Source organism: Meles meles, chromosome 21, assembly GCF_922984935.1.
Source record: "Meles meles chromosome 21, mMelMel3.1 paternal haplotype, whole genome shotgun sequence".
Classification (NCBI taxonomy): Eukaryota; Metazoa; Chordata; class Mammalia; order Carnivora; family Mustelidae; genus Meles; species Meles meles.
Window position 1 is genome coordinate 42,266,142 of NC_060086.1, and position 16,439 is coordinate 42,282,580.

General features: G+C 60.1%; 1 protein-coding gene across 3 annotated transcripts; it reads right to left on the reverse strand.

The window, feature by feature from the left end:
• Positions 1 to 9,071: 9,071 nt before the first annotated feature.
• TBC1D24 (TBC1 domain family member 24) lies at positions 9,072 to 16,029 on the reverse strand. 3 transcript variants are annotated; one of them, XM_045993570.1, is made up of 8 exons: positions 15,010 to 16,029; positions 14,362 to 14,379; positions 13,746 to 13,904; positions 12,728 to 12,791; positions 11,741 to 11,836; positions 11,295 to 11,517; positions 10,764 to 10,934; positions 9,072 to 10,088 (listed from the first exon to the last, which is right to left on the reverse strand). In XM_045993570.1, the coding sequence occupies exons 1-7, from the start codon at positions 15,972 to 15,974 to the stop codon at positions 10,780 to 10,782; spliced, it is 1,680 nt and encodes a 559-aa protein (XP_045849526.1). In that variant the 5' UTR covers positions 15,975 to 16,029; the 3' UTR covers positions 9,072 to 10,088; positions 10,764 to 10,779. The 3 variants fall into 3 exon arrangements, with proteins under 3 accessions (XP_045849526.1, XP_045849525.1, XP_045849527.1); XM_045993569.1 differs by having other exon boundaries at positions 9,072 to 10,934; XM_045993571.1 differs by lacking the exon at positions 14,362 to 14,379 and having other exon boundaries at positions 9,072 to 10,934.
• Between the last annotated feature and the right edge of the window lie 410 nt (positions 16,030 to 16,439).

Consider the following 16,439-nt stretch of genomic DNA (forward strand, 5'->3'; position numbering starts at 1 on the left):
CGGCTGCGCGGCGCCGGCCGGTGTTGGCGGCCGAGTGCGGTTTTCCTTTAGTTACGTTCGCTGTGTGGAGTCGGCTGCGGGCTCCTCACGGCCTTCCCCCAGGGACCCGGGACCGAGGTGTCCCCGGGACGTCTTCATACATTCTGGAGCGCTCCGAGGGTTCGAGCAGACGGAGCCGAAATCCCAAGTCCAGGGCGCCGGCCTGTTCTGCTCCAGCCCCCGGGAAAGCCCTCACCCACCTGTGAGGTCCAGGCCTCTCCTTGCTGCCCCCCTGGGCCCCCGGGGTCGCACCACCCCGGCTCTGCCCTCAGTCTCCTCCAGACACAGACCCTGCAGCTCTAGCTGCCTTCCGGCTTCTGAGAAAAGGAGCCCCTCCCCCGCAGCTGTCCCCTCCCTTGCATGGTGTCTCTGCCCCGCAAGGTGTAAGCGTGACTGGTTTGAAGCCCTGTCGGCGCTGCGACCTGTGGACGCTTCCCCAGATTTCTGCATGTTCTGGGATCCATTTCCTCCAGCCTTTGCCATGCAAAGCCGGCACCTGCAAGGTGGATTTCAAGAACGGCCAGTGGTTCCCTCCCAGCCCAGCACGCAGCTTGGCCTGGGGCTGAAACTGTCCTGCTGATCCCCCCGAGGGGTAACCTGCACCCAGACTGGCTGCCTTATCTCTATCCACCAGGTCTCGTTCCCTTTGCCCTTTTGTCCCCTGCCTTTGAGGACTGGGTGGCTGTCATCTGGTCCTTGGCTCCCTTGAGCCCCTAGCCCTCTCCCTAAATGTCCTGCGCGGCAGCCTTCTCCACGTGGGCAGTAGGGAAACGACCCCTGGCCTAGCCCTCCTGCTGGTCTCAGCCCAACCTTGCACAGGAACCTCCTTCTGTCTTCCTCCCCTTGGCCAGGCCAGGTCTTGCATTTTCTGAACTGGCAGCCCACGGGTGTCTGGTCTGTCCTGTTTTAAAGGGAGGAGGCTGCCATACCACTAGCGGCCTCCTCACCTTCCTCTGCCGCCCTCTTCCTTGTCCCAGACTCTGACTTCCGAGAAGAGAAACCTTCACTCGGCGTCTCCACCTCACCTGCCCTCCCTCCCGGCCCCCTGCCTTTGCCAAAGTCACCTGTGAGCACCATTTCTCTAAGCTGAGGGACGTTTACCAGGCTGAGTGGGCCTCTTTGCTGCATGGCCCGCTGCCCGCTTCACCACACCCTCCCCTCTCTCTCCAGCTTACCTCCCACAGCCCTGACACCTCATTCCTTCTTCCTGGGGGCACGAGGAGGAGCAAGGACAGGCTCAGGCCAGGCAGCCTCAGCCTCCCTGCCCGACCTGATGTTCCCAGGGTTCCCCCGTCCCGCCCCACCCCCGGGGCAATCATGTCCTCCAGCTCAGCCATTCTGTCCCTCACCTGCTCCTCTCCAACCCTGATGGCCCCCTGAGCTAGCAAACATCAAAGCTGACCACGGGCCTGGCCCCTCACCACTGCAGGCACGGAGGACCCAGGGTCAAGGGCACCCAGGCGAGGGAGCCAGTGCTGGCTGGGGGACTGTGTGCTGAGGAAGAACTCAGACCAGAGAGCGGGGGGGCTCTCCCCACACAGAGGTGGGGAGAGCACGGTGTGGCTAAAATCCTAAGACTCAGGGAGACATTTCCCTCCTCGGGCTCGGGGGGCGGGTCAGGCTCACCCACCATCCTCTCATTTTCTGCGCGGTGTGAGAGGTCCCACTGGGTCTCCAGTGCGGCTGCGGGCACCTGAAACCAGCGTGTCTCAAACGGAGCTCACCCCACCCCCACCTTCCATTCTATTCCACTCTGTTATTTCCATTTTGGGCAAAAGACAGCCATCCACCCAACTGCTCACAGCAGCAGCCTTGAGTCACGCCACAGCTCATTCCTCGTTACTCACCGAGCCCTGAGACCCTGTGGCTTCCTGGCTCCTAGCTCTGTCCACCCTGCCGCTGGGCTGCCCTCTGGCTGGGGTCCCCTCACAGCCTCTAACCCAGTTAGCCTGCTCGGTCTTAACCCCCCCCCCCCGCCCCCATTCTTCACCCTAGAGCCACAGGAGCTTCTAATGGGCATGTCTGACTGGCCACTCCGTTCCTGGAATGCTTCAATGTCTTTCTGTCACAGGCTGGAGCCTTTGGTGGTCCCCTCCTGTGTCCCCTTCTCATCCCATCATGCTGCTCCCTCCTCACCTGGATTCCTAAGTCTATGGCTCTCTCTGCATCAACCACTCTCCTTCCTTTCTTGTATAGGGAGTGCTACGCAATCTTTAGAGCACCACGCTCTCCAGGAAGCCCTCCTGATTTCTCTTCCTCCCTTCTCAGACCCCTTCCTCACCCCTTATACTCCATTATTACCTTTTTTCACTCAATACCTCCTCTCCTGAGGGTCCCTGTGCCTCTTTTTCTGCCTGCCCCCCCGTCCCTGCTAGGACGCCTGGCACATAGAGCTAATGTTTACTGATCACCAGGCGTGTGCCAGGCCTGTCCTAAGCACTTTTAGCGTATTACATAATCCTCATAAAGACCCTTTGAGAAAGATACCACCATGACTCTTCATTTGGTGGACAAGGAAGTGGGCCTTGGAGGGTCACACATCTTGCCCCAGTCGGTCAGCCTGCTAAGGAGAAGTGGAATTCAAAACTCTGACTCCCAGCGGGGCTGAGCCCGTGTGGCTTACCACACTGCCTTGTCTCCTACACAAGGTGGTTGGGTGAGCATCCAGGGACCAGTGACAGGGCGAGGAGGCCCTCAGGGCGCCTTCCCCTTGGCCTCCCACACCAGGCAGGGCTGGGGGAGGGGGTGTGCTGTGTGATGAGGGACACACGCCTCTGCCTTCCCCCTCATAGGTAGGTCCCCAGCTGGAAATCACATCATCGCAAGACCCTGGCCTGTTACTGCATAAGTGGGGCTTTCTAGGAATAAAGGGCAGGCTTTGGGAAACCCAAGCCAGAGACTCTGATAGGGAGATAGAGAGATGGGGCTGAGGGGCAGGGAAGTTCCCTGAGTCCCCAAGAATTCTAAAGGAGACAAAAGGACCAAAAGATGGTGGGAGAGGGAAGTTCAGTGGCACTTGGCAAAGCCCTGAGCGAAGGGAGGGCGACAGCTGGGGAGATAAAGACCAGGAATAACTTTGCAAATGATTGGAAAGATGAACTTACCCCAAGGAAGCCGTTTCAACAAAGAAGGGAGTCTGGCAGCTGATGGACACTGCAGGGCGCCTTCTCCTGCCGACAGTCCCGTTCTTCCAAGTCACAGGGAAGATACGCTACGGGGACCGAACGCTGAGAGCAGCACCTGCGCTCCTGCGTGGCTGAGTAAAGGCTCCATGGGGCCCAGGCACGGTTGGGATGAGAAGGAGCAAGACCGTAGTAGTGCCATGGAAGGGGAATGTGCAAAGGCAATTTCTCTGGTATGATTTTTAAAAAGTGGGTTTTACATTGAGGCACCTGGCTAACTCAGAACAGCACATGACGCCTGATCTCTGGGTCATGAGTTCAAGTCCCATGTTGGGTACAGAGTTTACTTTAAAAAAAAAATTAAGGGTTTTTAAATGATAGGATTTTTACAAAATTTTTTAAAAGATTTTATTTATTTATTTCACAGAGAGAGATCACAGGCAGGCAGAAGGGCAGGCAGAGAGCAAGGGGGAATCAGACTCCCTGCTGAGCAGAGAGCCCAATGTGGGGTTCGATCCCAGGACCCTGAGATCATGACCCGCGCCGAAGGCAGAGGTTTAACCCACTGAACCACCAGGTGCCCCTAAAATGATAGGATTTTTAAAAAAGATTTTATTTATTCATTTGACAGAGGTCACAAGTAGGCAGAGAGGCAGGCAGAGAGAGAGAGGGAAGCAGGCTCCCTGCTGAGCAGAGAGCCCGATGCGGGGCTCGATCCCAGGACCCTGGAATCATGACCTGAGCCAAGGGCAGAGGCTTAACTCACTGAGCCACCCAGGCACCCCGAAAGGATTTTTTAAAATAAAAAACGACTTCCGAATAAAAAACGTCTTCTAGGTAAATAACCATGGTACAAACCAGGGCCTGACACCCACCACCATCACTGCTAGAGGGACCGCCGGGGCCTGCCCTGAGGCCTGGGCAGCGGCATGCGGCCCGCTCTCTGGGCTGCTGGGAATGAAGGGGGCCTGACACCCTGCCGGGCGTGGAGAGCAGGTTCTCAGGGTGCCCATGAGGGCATTGTGTGGCCTGGACCCTCCGTTCGGTCTGGCCTTAGCTCACAGCCCGTCCCAGGCACGGAACCGGCTGCTGGAAGGAAGCAGCTGCTCACGTGTCCGTGCGGACAGTGCCTGACCTGGGGTCCAGGGACAGCAGGAGGCTGCGGGAGGGCACACAGGTGCGGTCCCTGGACACGGGTGCCGATGCTAAAGCAGCCCCTGAGGGAGATCCGCCTCGGAGGACGATCTCCCACGAGGACACTCGGGCACTGCGCTGATGCTCTAGAAGGAGCACAGTTCCCCTTGTCGGAACCTGCCAGACGGGAAGCCCTGGGGAGCGGGTGCTGGAGAGGCTCCGGCTTCCTCTCAGGGAGTAAGGCGTGTGGAACTGGAGGGGAGGCGGCGCCGTGCTGGCGCTGAGAGCCCTGAGGGTCGGTTCGGCTGGATGCTGGGCCATCCCCGCAGAGGGGCCGTGTGAGGGCAGGTGCTGGCGGGGGTGCGGGAGGGGGGACCCCGGGGTGGGCTGAGCTCCGCGCAGACCCTGGTCACCGGTCACGGAAGCCGCCGCAGCACCCCTCCCCCTGGGAACGGCCGATGCCACTGTCTCCACGTCAATCACAAAATGACCAAATGACACTAAGCACACGTACAGTGAGAAGTAGTTGCTGCAGGGAGTGTGGGGGGTGCCCCCAACTGTGGGCCCCAGAAATACTCACCCGTCCCCCCTCCAGAATCGCCCAGCCGGGGACAGCAGCGCTGGGGCTCCTGCTCAGGGGCCAACAGGCTCGGGGTGGTGGTGGGGGGGGAGCCGGCTCCAGGGGCCTCAGGAAAGCGTCCTGGGGCAGGGGCACCCCAGCTCCTGAGGACTGGGAAACTCCGGCCCGGCCGCAGGCCTGTGTAAAGGCCTCGAGGCAGCAGAGGAACTGAGAAACAGCCGACCCGAGAGCCGGCCCCAGGGGCCCACGCAACCAGGCCGGCCACTTCAGGGCGGGGCAGCAGGAAGGGGCCTGGGGAACCCGAGTGTTGTGGGGGACCGCCGGGAGAAATAGAGAGCATTAGGAACAGGGGTGCTGCCTGCAGCGTGAGGAAGATAAGGAAAGAGAGAAGCAGTTTCCCAGAAGAGGCAGAGGCAGAGGCCTTAGCAGCCTCTAAGGGGGGAGGAGCCCCGCCAGACGGGCATCCGTGTGGCTGCAGGGACAACGGGTCCTGCGGTTTCCTGTGTGGGATATCGGCTCACCCAACTGGAAGGTCTTTCCCACTGATCGGAAAGACATTACCGTGGATCGCTACGAACCCCCAGGTAGAACCCCCTCCCGTTGCACGAGGAGGACCTGTTGATCCCGGGATCCCGTGGGTCAGGGCTTGGGGTGATTCTGGACTGAGACTTTGGACCGAAGCCCCTGGAGGCTGTTCCCCTCGCTGCTCCCGGGGCAGTGCGTGTTGGCAGGACGGCACCATGACCAGGAGTAAACAGAATCCGGACGGACTTGGCCTGCGCTGACCGCGGCAGCGAGAGCAGCAGAGCGTGTCTCCTGGAGGAGAGAGATCCTGCCTCGGGCCGGGGCCTGCTGGTCTCCCACAAACCTCCGGGTCGCCATTCCCTGCACACACACACACACACACACACACACCCGCATTCCATCCCGACGTTCTCACAGCAAATACTTCAGTGAGGTTCCGCTGGCTGGCATTAATTTTATTTAGGACTCAAGTGAACATGGATGAAACTAAGATTTGGCTGCCAAGCCACACGCCAGTCTAGTCTCACTTGGTCCCTCACGACTCTTCATTCATTCGGATGCTCCAAAGTGTCAGTCCGGTGAAGTCCATTTCTCAGCCAATAACCGCCCTACATGAGAACGGAAAGGTAAAGGGATTCACACAACCCTTTCTCCTCCTTAATTACCAGCTCACTAGGTTTTGGCAAACCGTGGCCTTTGCTAGGCAGTGCGCTTCAGCTGGAAACAGAGCAGGGCCTGCTCTCGGACCTCCACGTCATCACTTGCGCCGCTGGAGCAGACCTGACCTGCTGGTGCCCTCGCTCGGGCACGCTTCTCGAGGAAACGCCCTTCAGGGCTGAAACCAGCTGGCCAGCTAGGGGATACACCGCCAGATTCGGCAATCTGAAGCAGGAGGTCTCCCACAGTTGTTGTGTCTGCTCCACACAGAAGCGTCCGGTGATTTTGCTTCCTCGGCCCCAAGCACAGAGTTAACAAATTCCGCACAGGCAAGTCACACGCGTGTGTCTGCAAACGCGTGAGGCGTTTCGTCTGTAGCCACGAGGCACATGGTGCTGTACTTGTTGACTATGACCCGACACTAATATAATGAAGACCATGGTTTTTAATTTAAATTCTAGTCAACATACAGTAGGTCGGTTTCTTCCAAAACGTGGTTGCTTTCCTACCTACAGGTTTGCAATGCTGTTCTCTCAGATCTCCAACCGATGGCGAGGAGGGAACACAGCAGGGGGAGAGGGAGGTAGAAGCAGGCTCCCCGCAGAGCAGGGAGCCCAATGTGGGGCTCGATCCCAGCACCATGACCTGAGCCGAAGTCAGTCCTTAACGACTGAGCCCCCCAGGTGCCCCCATACCAGATTATTCTTAAAGATCCATGCACTTCTCTGCCTAACTTCCACGTGGTAGGGGGAAGCGCTGGCGAGGCGTCCTCCACTCCTGCTTTAGTTGGTGACTTCCTCGTGCAAACGAGACATTTCGGGGCAGAGGACGAGAACACTCAAGATGAGCATCCATTCTGGAGACTTCACTATGCTAATTAGTGGCTTTTTTTTTTTTTTTTTTGACCAGTGTTAGTCTTGTGAATTTTGAGGACATTCTGGATTTAATGAAAATTTAAGTATCTGTACAAATTAAATCTATTCCTGGAACACAGAAAGGACTGTGGGAAAACTGAAGGCATCTGATTAAATCTCCAGTTCACAGCAGTATAAACCAACGTTCACCTCTGCTGGGGTCCCGTATCCACACAGGAGAAGCTGGGTAGGGTCCATGGACACTCTGTGGGATCTTTACCTCTCTCTGGTAAATCTAAAATTATTTCCTAGTTAAAAGTTACAAACACCGAATCTATTAAATATAAAATACTTGAGGGGACTATAAAGGCCTTACGGGTTCAGGAAACAAATAAGAAAAATTTGAAAGTCTGAAATCTTCAGAGTTTTCTAAACCAGGACGCCGTGAAAAACTCAAAAAGTTAATCCCACAGGTTAGAAAAGCAGGAAAAGTTGAAATACGAATTTTTTTCAGCAATTAGAACTCTGAAAATTTCCCAATACAAATGACTTACTCTTGTATTATAAACTGTTTTTGCAAAACTCATGTTCTGAAGCCCTAAAGGCATATAGTCCACGTTAAGAAATTATTTAGTTTAATGAGCTGGTTTATTATGATTTACTTGTTTGTTTATTTATTAATTGATACGTAAACTCCATGCCCAATGTGGGACTCAAACTTGCGACTCCAAGACCAAGAGTCCCAGGCTCTTCCAAATGAGCCAGAGAGGAGCCCCTCAAAATAAACTTTTAAATGTTTCTAGAAAAATGAATGGTAATTTCTCATGCAATTCTATAAAATGCTAGTGATTTTTAACATCCAAAGCAAGTTTTACGGGGTGCCTGGGTGGCTCAGTCATTAAGCATCTGCCTTTGGCTCAGATATCGAGCCCCGCATCAGGCTTCCTGCTCAGCAGGAGGCCTGCTTCTCCCTCTCCTGCTCCCCCTGCCTGTGTTCCCTCTCTTGCTGTGTCTCTCTCTGTCAAATAAATAAATACAATGTTAAAACAAACAAACATACGAGTTTTATAGGGCACCTGGGTGGTTCAGTTGTCAAGCGTCTGCCTTCGGCTCAGGTCGTGATCTTGGGGTCCTGGGATCAAGCCCCACTCTGGGCTCTCTGATCAGCGGAACCTGCTTCTCCCTGTGCTCTCTCGCTCTTTCCTCTCCCTTTCTCAAATAAAATAAGAAACTTAAGAGGCACCTGGGTGGCTCAGTGGGTTAAGCCTCTGCCTTCAGCTCAGGTCATGATCCCAGGGTCCTGGGATCGAGCCCCACATCGGGCTCTCTGTTCCGTGGGAAGCCTGCTTTCTCCTCTCTCTGCCTGCTTGTGATCTCTGTCTGTCAAATAAATAAATAAAATCTTTAAAAAAAAAAAAGAAACTTAAAAAAAAAAGCAAGTTTTAGGTAGTAAGAAATCATAGAGAATATTAACAAAACCTATTCTATTTGGGAACACCTGATACGTAACAAGGATGATAAATAGGAATTTTAAAAAGAGGGGTGCCTGGGTGGCTCAGTGGTTTAAGCCGCTGCCTTCGGCTCAGGTCATGATCTCAGGGTCCTGGGATTGAGCCCCGCGTCGGGCTCTCTGCTCCGCGGGGAGCCTGCTTCCCTCTCACTCTCTCTGCCTGCCTCTCTGTCTACTTGTGATCTCTCTCTGTCAAATAAATAAATAAAATCTTTAAAAAAAAATAATAATAAAATAAAAAAGAAAGTAATGACCACACATACCTCTCCGTTCAACAGGCCAGCCCGCCAGGGAGACGGACGGCTGCGTGTGCGCACACAGACCTCACGCTGGAGACCGACTCGGGGGCTAAGCCTCACAGGCCCTCCTCGGCTGGACCTCTGGGAAGGCCAGACAGGGCCCTGGGGCAGCCGCAGAGACTCCCCAGGGCTCACTCAGGGGACAGGCAATCCCCCAGGCCCCCTGCAGAGGGAGCCCGGAAACAGCGCTGGGACACCATTTGCCGGGACATGGTTTTCAAAGGGCCGCAATGTTCCACGGGTGATGCCCTGACCAGTACGGCGAGGGTGCAGTTTCCGGCGCCCACCCCACTCGGGGACATGCCCTGGGGAGCCCCTGTAGTTGAAGAGACCAGATTTAGACCCTCAGAGTTCATGTAACGAGACCATGTTTAATGAACACCGAAGTTGGTGCTACGACACAGGGCCGTGGGGACTCAAGAGGAGGGGGGACAAGGGTGGCAGTGAGGGGGGGGTGAGCAGTGACACACTGTCCCAGCACCTCTCTTCTCACTAGGGACTCACACTGTCCCTGCAGAGCCTCTCGAGAGTCCTGTGGGGACAGCAGAGCAGGATGACAGGCCCCATCTTACAGCCGGAGCAACAGAGCTCCAGGCAGGTTCGTGGCTTGCCCAACGCCACCCAGGGCTCCTGGTCCTTCCTCCTGCACCGTGGTGGCCCGGCTCTGGGGAGACTGGAGTGGGGGGGGGGCAGGGGAGGGCCAGTGCCCCACAGGAGGAGCAAGCAAGACGGAGATGGCAGAGGTGTGGCGTGTGGGGACATTGAGGGGCTGGCTGCAGCCACATGGGGACCAGGCTGGGAGGCGGGACCCCCAGCACCTGGGGCCCAGGCTGCCACAGTCCCAAGAGGCTGCTGGGGTGTCCTTCCCCAAGTGCCCAGGCCCTCAGGACCTGCTGAGGGCCGTCACGAGGCGGGAGACCACTCCCCGGCCAGTCTTCACGTGGTACCTACAGTCCGCAGGGCCCCTGTGGGGCGAGGCTGGGCAGGGAGAGGGGCAGGGGAGGCAGCACAAGAAAAGCAACCACAGGGCTGTGAGAGGGGCGTGGAGGGGCGTGTGACAGCGCCGCAGGGGACGGATCTGGGGAGCAGGCAGCCCTAACAAGCTGGGGTGCCTGGGGACGGACGAAGAGCAGCATGCCACGTTGGGGAGTCTGGACAGGACCCTGGAGCCACCGCAGAGACGGTGGGGGAGTGGAGGCGGCCCCGGGCAGAGAGCAGGAGGGCCGCAGAAGCCCCCGTGGACCCGGGCTTCTCCTGGACACAGCGCTGGCTGGTTTGGGGTCAGCCGTGGAGGGCCCCACCCTGGGCCATCCCGGGCGGCCTCTTCAGGGATGGGTCCACGGCGAGGCCCAGCAGAAGCCTCAGGCTCTGAAACGCAAGAACCCGTGATGTCCCCTCCAGCCCTTTATCATACTGGTGCTCGGCCCACCCTCAGGAGGGGCCCAGAGCTCAGTACAAGTTCTGCCCTGCCCTCTTTCCCCCTGCCGTTGCCGTCCGAGAGGCAGCCGCAGGAGGCCAGCACGGGGAGAAGGGTATGGGTGAGACAGGGTGGGAGGGGAAGGGGGACATGGCCAAGGAGCCGTCCCCAGCGTGCCTGTTTCTTCTGGGGAGGCGCCAGCGCCGGCCACTGGCCAGGTGGCCGCCCACCCACAGGACCAGCGGTGGCCACGGGCCTCTGCTCAGGAGCCATGCTACGAGGCACCAGCAGGGGGCGCCATGGCCCCACACTTGATGGAAGGTCTCTTCTGCCTTTCCTGTCCCGGCACAGCACCAACGGACTGAGACTGCGGGCATGGCCCCGCGAGCCTCGGGCACAGGCTGCCTCCACGGAGCCCTGGGGCCTGAGCCCACGCTCGAGGCAGCAGCAGGTCTGAGCAGGGCCAGGCCCGGCCGGCTGAAGTCCCAGCATCCCCTGGCCGGCCCAGCCCAGAGCCCCAGCGGCACCTTGACATTGGCCACAGGGGAGAGGGGACCTCACTGCCTCCCCCTGAAGAGGGGGCCTGGCCTCTGCCCCACCCCACCCCATGGTGACGGCTCAGTCACCGTCTGTGCAGGTCCGTCACTGGGTGTCAGGGTCTTGGAAGCCCCAGGCCTCCACAGCCGCGATGAGGAAGTTCTCAGAGCACAGGGGCTGGTTGTTGAAAGTGTCGCAGTGGCCAGTGCGGCCGCGGTTTAGGTCCCCATCGATGTAGAGCGCCTGGCCGCCCCCTCCACCTGCGGGATGCTCTGGTCAGTGGCCGCCCCTCTGTCCAGCACTGCCCCTGAGACCCTCTCCCCACTCCCGAGCATCTCCCCTGGGACGGGGTAAGCCTCCTAGCTGTCCCTGCCCTGGCCCTCCCAGATACTTCTCCGACACCACAGGGCGACGCAGGGTCCCCCACCATGCACCCTCCTGTCCCCACTCCCGCTCCTGCGCCTGCTCCAGCCTCCACAATTCTCTTCCTCTGCCCATCCCTTGAGGGAGGCACCTGCCAGGCAGGAACTCCGTGCCCCACGACCCTGAGCCCATCTCCCAGGCTAAGTGACCAAGGGTGGGCGGGTGGGACCAAGCACGGGGAGCGGAGGGGTGCCCACCTACGATGAGGCAGTCACTGCCCCCAGCCATGAACATGGACTCCGTCTTGGAGGGCAGGTTGAAGTGACGTGCAGCCAGGAAGGGCGAGAGGCGGTCAGCAGGGTCGGAGGACACGGGGCGGCACAGCGGCGACGGGGCGGCGGGGGCCTCCGAGGACACAGGCTTGGTCAGCTCTGGGTGTTTGATGACCACCCACTCGTAGCGCTGGACCTCGGGCTGCAGCTGAGGGCAAAGGGGCAGCCGGAGTCACCACCCGCAGTCCCCCTACCGGGCCCTCCTGCCCACGTCCCCCGCCAGGCTGAGCACCAGACCCCGCGCCGGGCTGGGGAGATGCCACACACGGCCAAGGCCCGCCCACACTCACGCAGAGTCATCTGACCCCGGCCTTCCCCACCGCGAAGCCAACGGGGGAGCTGTGGGGTGAGCAGCCGGCAGCCTCACTCACCCGAAACACGAAGCACTCTCCAGTCCCAAAGAAGCCCACTTTGCCTCCAAACTTGTTCCTCTCACTCCAGTCTGTTGACAGGTAAGCCCCACACACCTGGGGAGAAAGGCCCAGGGCATGAGGCCGCACCCGCCTGCCTGCAGAAGCACCCCTCGCTTGCGGCCGGGCGGCCCTGTGGGCACAGCCGCACCCCCGCCCCAACCCGAGGCCGAGGGCCAGAGGTGGCCTGCGGTGGGGGGACGTCAGAGTCTGGAGGGCAGGGTCGGGTGGCCGCCTCGGCTTGTCGGGGGCACTTCTGTTTCCGTCCTTGGCCCTCACGCACAGTGAGGAGCCCACGGCCGCACTTGGACTTCGGCCATCAACATCAGGGGTGCCCCTCACACAGAAGCTTCCAAGATGACCGCACTCTAGCGTGTACTCCAATCCCACCAGCCAGCAAAGTGCTACATTTCACCAACAGACTCAGCCCTTCGAGTGGCTGCAGGCTTTGCCCCCGTGTCTGACACTGAGTCCTTTGCTAGAAGGCAGACAGAGGATCGGGGCGGGGTGAGGAACCTAACGCTCCCAGGGGTGTGGGTTTGGGAGCCAAGGAACAAGAAGCCTCTGCGGGGAGCACAAGGCCCTAGAATGGAGGCCTGGGAGTTCCGACTTCACGCCCCAGGGCACTTTCCAGGTGATAGCTACTGCAGAGGACGGCCCACGAGGACCATGTGTCGGCAGTGGCGGGGGTGAGGACGGCGGATGGCGGGCAGGTAGGGCCTTGCTCACTAGGCCATCTCTGCAGAGCTCCTCAAAGCCAGGCCCTGGGGGGTTAGGCTGCTCCCGCAGGGGAGCCCCAGGGGCAACAGGCGGTCCCTCAGGGGGCTGGGGTCCCCCTCCGCGGAGGGCCCGCCCCACCCTGTGCACCTAAGAGCAGGGACCTGGGTGGAAGTTTCAGGGCGGCTCCTCCCTCCCTGGAGCTCAGCAGATGCAACGACCCCTCCTCACCTCCTTCTGCGTGGTCTTGATGAGCAGGAGGGTGGGCTCATGTCCTTCGCACTGGAGATAGAACCTGCGAGCAAAGACCACACACAGCAGCCTGGCATCGTGCTCGGTGCCCGCTTGGGCCAAAGCCTCTGGTGCTCATCACATCTGAGAAGCCTGGGCTGTCTGCGGTAGACAGGCCTAGGGACCGTGTTGCCCTGCAGACCGTCGGCCCTGGTATGATGTTGGGGGGGAAAGTCGCCCGCAGGTCGCCCTCAGCAGGCGCAGCCACGTGCCAGGTGCTCCAGGGAGACAAGACCAGAGGAACAGGTCCCTGCTCTAGGAGAGCTTGGAACATGCCTCGGGGCCTGCGCCGGGAGACAGCCAACACTGGGAAGTGCCGGAGAAGGCCTGACAGTGCCCTGTGGTGCCCTGGGCTTGGCAGACATCCCCGGGGGCCCTGTCCGTCTGTCCTGCTCTGCGGCCGGGGCTCCCACAGGCGCAGAGCTGGGGAGCAGGCGCATGTGTCTCTAGCTATGCCACATGGTGGGGTCCCCCGGCACTGAAGCCAGAAACTTCTGAGGCCACATGCCGTCTCGGGCTCGACGGGGCTGTGCCTGGCGGAGCTGCCCTGGGAGGCGGCACGACCTGAGGGGGCCCGGCCAGAGTTCCCTGGGCCCACCTGTGGACCCGCCAAGTGGGGGTCGGGGAGTAGTGCCCCGAGGCCTACCAGCACGGGTCATCTGTGCTAGAATCCTGTACACTCCTGGGTGGGGATTCTGCTTCCCGGGTCGTCCCAGCACCCACACAGAAGCCTGGAGCCGGGCTGTGCATCCACGGCACGGAGCGCTCGCGTGGGGGAGGCTTGGGAGTAAGAGAAGTCCAGGAAGAGGGGCTCCCATTCCAGAGCCCCCGGGAATATCCAGGGGCCCATCTCCAGCCGCCACCACCACGTTCTGGAGTGGCCCCACAGCTCACTCTGTCCCCCCGCACCGGCAGGCCCCGGAGGCCAGGCCAGCGTGTGCCGGCTCCTGGGGGTTACCTGCTCAGGCTGTACCCGTGCTGCAGGGACGAGAAGAGCAGGAGGGGCTGGCACAGGGCGAAGCGTTCGGGGACCCATGACCAGATGTCTCTCATCTCCTTCACACTGACGATCTCCGAGTGGAAGTTCTCCGCGTGCACGGCCAGGTGCACAAACTGCCTGGGGAGAGCGGGAGGGCTCAGAGCCCAGCCTGGCCCCCGGCCCCGATCGCCCCCCCACCCTGGAGGGATGCAGAGCCTCTCGTGTAAGCTAAGCCTGCAGGGGGCTCCTGGCCTACGGAGGGAGAAACGGGATGGTGCTGACCCCTGGAGCCCCACTCCCAGAGGTTGCAGAGGGGAGAGCACCGGCCTGGGCCAGGACAGAAGCACCTTTTCCCTAACAAACGGGGACAGACAGGGAGCCAGCTCTGGCAAGACAAGGTTTCAGAGCCAGCCAAGCACTGACAGACAGCAGAGGTGAGGCAGCCGCGCAGACAGACAGAGCAGAACAACAGCCAGGCTTCCAGGCAGCGTTGCCGAAGCCAGTCCTGAGAGCCGGAGCAAGCAGCCGGGCCCTGGGACAGCCAGGCCGGGAGACGGAGAGAGGCCAGGCCCGGACATGTGGTTAATAGACCTACCTTTTAGAGAGTGAAACACTGAAAAAAACAGGAGGAAGCAACGGACACAAAGAAGAAAAAGAAAAACAAAACAGACAAGGACAGGTTAGTGGCAGATACTGATGGCCGGGACGCACCTGCCTGTGGCCCAGGAGAAAGGCCTCTGTACCGACGGCCCGGTCAGGCCGAGACGGTGCGGGGACACTGTGGGGACGCTGTGGGCCCTTCCCAGCCCGGCTCCCCCAGGTGCTGTGCTCAGGGCGGGGGCATACCCAGCAGCCACGAGGACAGCAAGCAAGCGAGCCCAGAGCAGGAGGGGCAGAGCACGGGCGGCTCTGAAATGATGGTCGGCGGTCAGCCAGGCCCACTGCCGACCTCTGACTCCACGATCAGCGTGCGGCTTCCGTCTCAGCCGTGGGCCTTGTCCCCGAGGGCAGGACCCTACACCTTCTGCGCCCACAGCTGCCTGAGCAGTCCGCGGCTGTGGCCACAACTCCCCTTCTCCCTCCCGCGGTTTTCTGTCCGTGCGGGGTGGCCTGGCGGGCGGGCCGGCAGGTGACCAAGAGGCTGGCGGGACAAGGTCCGACCCCCACCCCGGGATGCGTCCCAACGCGGGCCCCTCAGAGTCATGGGGCAGGCCGCAGCTGAGGCCCCCAGGGGCCCGCCTACCTCTTCTGCTTGACGGTGATGCCCTTCTGCTTCAGAGCTTTCTCGTTGGCCATCTGCAGGAGCTGGATCTCCTTCCGGGAGAAGAGGCGGATGGCGAACGCCTTCTCCAGCAGCTTCTCCGGAGACACGGTCTTGGCGATGTCCCTGACGAAGGCGCGGATGTCCTGCTTCACGCTGTCCGACTCCGGCGGCTGCCCGGCTCTCACCTTGTGGAAGAACTTGAGGATGGCCAGCGCCACGCGGTACAGCACCTTGTAGCCCTCCACCAGGAAGACGTCGAAGACGCGGGCGAAGTGGCTGAGCGGCAGCTCCCCGAACAGCCAGCGCTGCCAGTCCGCGTAGACCTGCAGCACGTCCTCCGACACGGCCACCATCAGCTTGTGCGCCGCCTGGCAGTACTTGTTCACCAGGTCCCCGAAGGTCATGCAGGAGGACTCGAAGGCCAGGAAGCTCTGGTCCACCAGCTTCCTGCTGGGGTCGTTGCAGGCCAGGATGCGGCAGGCGTTCTCGAAGCACTGGGCCTCGTCCGCGCTGTAGTGCAGCAGCAGGGCCACGACGGCGGGCAGCGCGGGGCAGAAGGACACGTCCGGGAACTGGTTGGCGATGCACAGCAGGATCTTGCGCACGGCGCCCTCGCCGCGCGGGTTCAGGCAGTAGCTGGGCACCTGCGTGTTGTCCACGAATTCGGGCAAGGGCAGGCTGCTGCCGCTGTGCTTGCCCACGATCTTGCCCACGATGTCGCTGTACACGCTGGCGTCCGGCGTGACGGTGCGGCAGGGGATGTCCCGGATCAGCCGCTGGTACACCTTGCCGCGCAGGGCGTAGCTGCGGGCCCAGTAGCCCTGGCGGGCCAGCTGCTTCAACTCCTGCGGCTCCGTGCAGCTCAGCTCCTTGGGGCCCAGGTCCTGCACGGCCGCGTCCATCTTGTCTCTGTCCACAAAGCAGTTGTACCCCGGGGGGTCCATGGTGCAGGGCGCCCGGGAGGAGGGTCCCAGGCTGCCAGGCGGAGCACGGAGCGCCGAAATCCCCAGCCCCCTCTCCGAGGCCTCACGGCTAACCTGTTTGCCACCCCATACCCTGTTGGATTAAAAGTCAGGCTTAATACATCCGTACGAAGGTTCGTGGTTTTTTTGTTTTGCTTTTTTAAGGTTAGTTTATGTATTTATTTATTTGAGAGAGGGAGACAGAGAGCGCACGCACACAACTGGGGGAGAGGAAGAAGCAGACTCCCCGCAGAGCAGGGAACCCGATGCGGGGCTCAATTCCAGGACCCCAAGATCATGACCCGAGCTGAAGGCAGAGGCTCAACCCACTGAGCCACCCAGGTGCCCTAAAGGTTCATGTTTTAAAGACCATGTTCTTGTTTTAATCTTTCTATAAAATATGTGAAGGGTTTCCATTTAAGGTAAGTGGATATTGGGTGCCTGGGT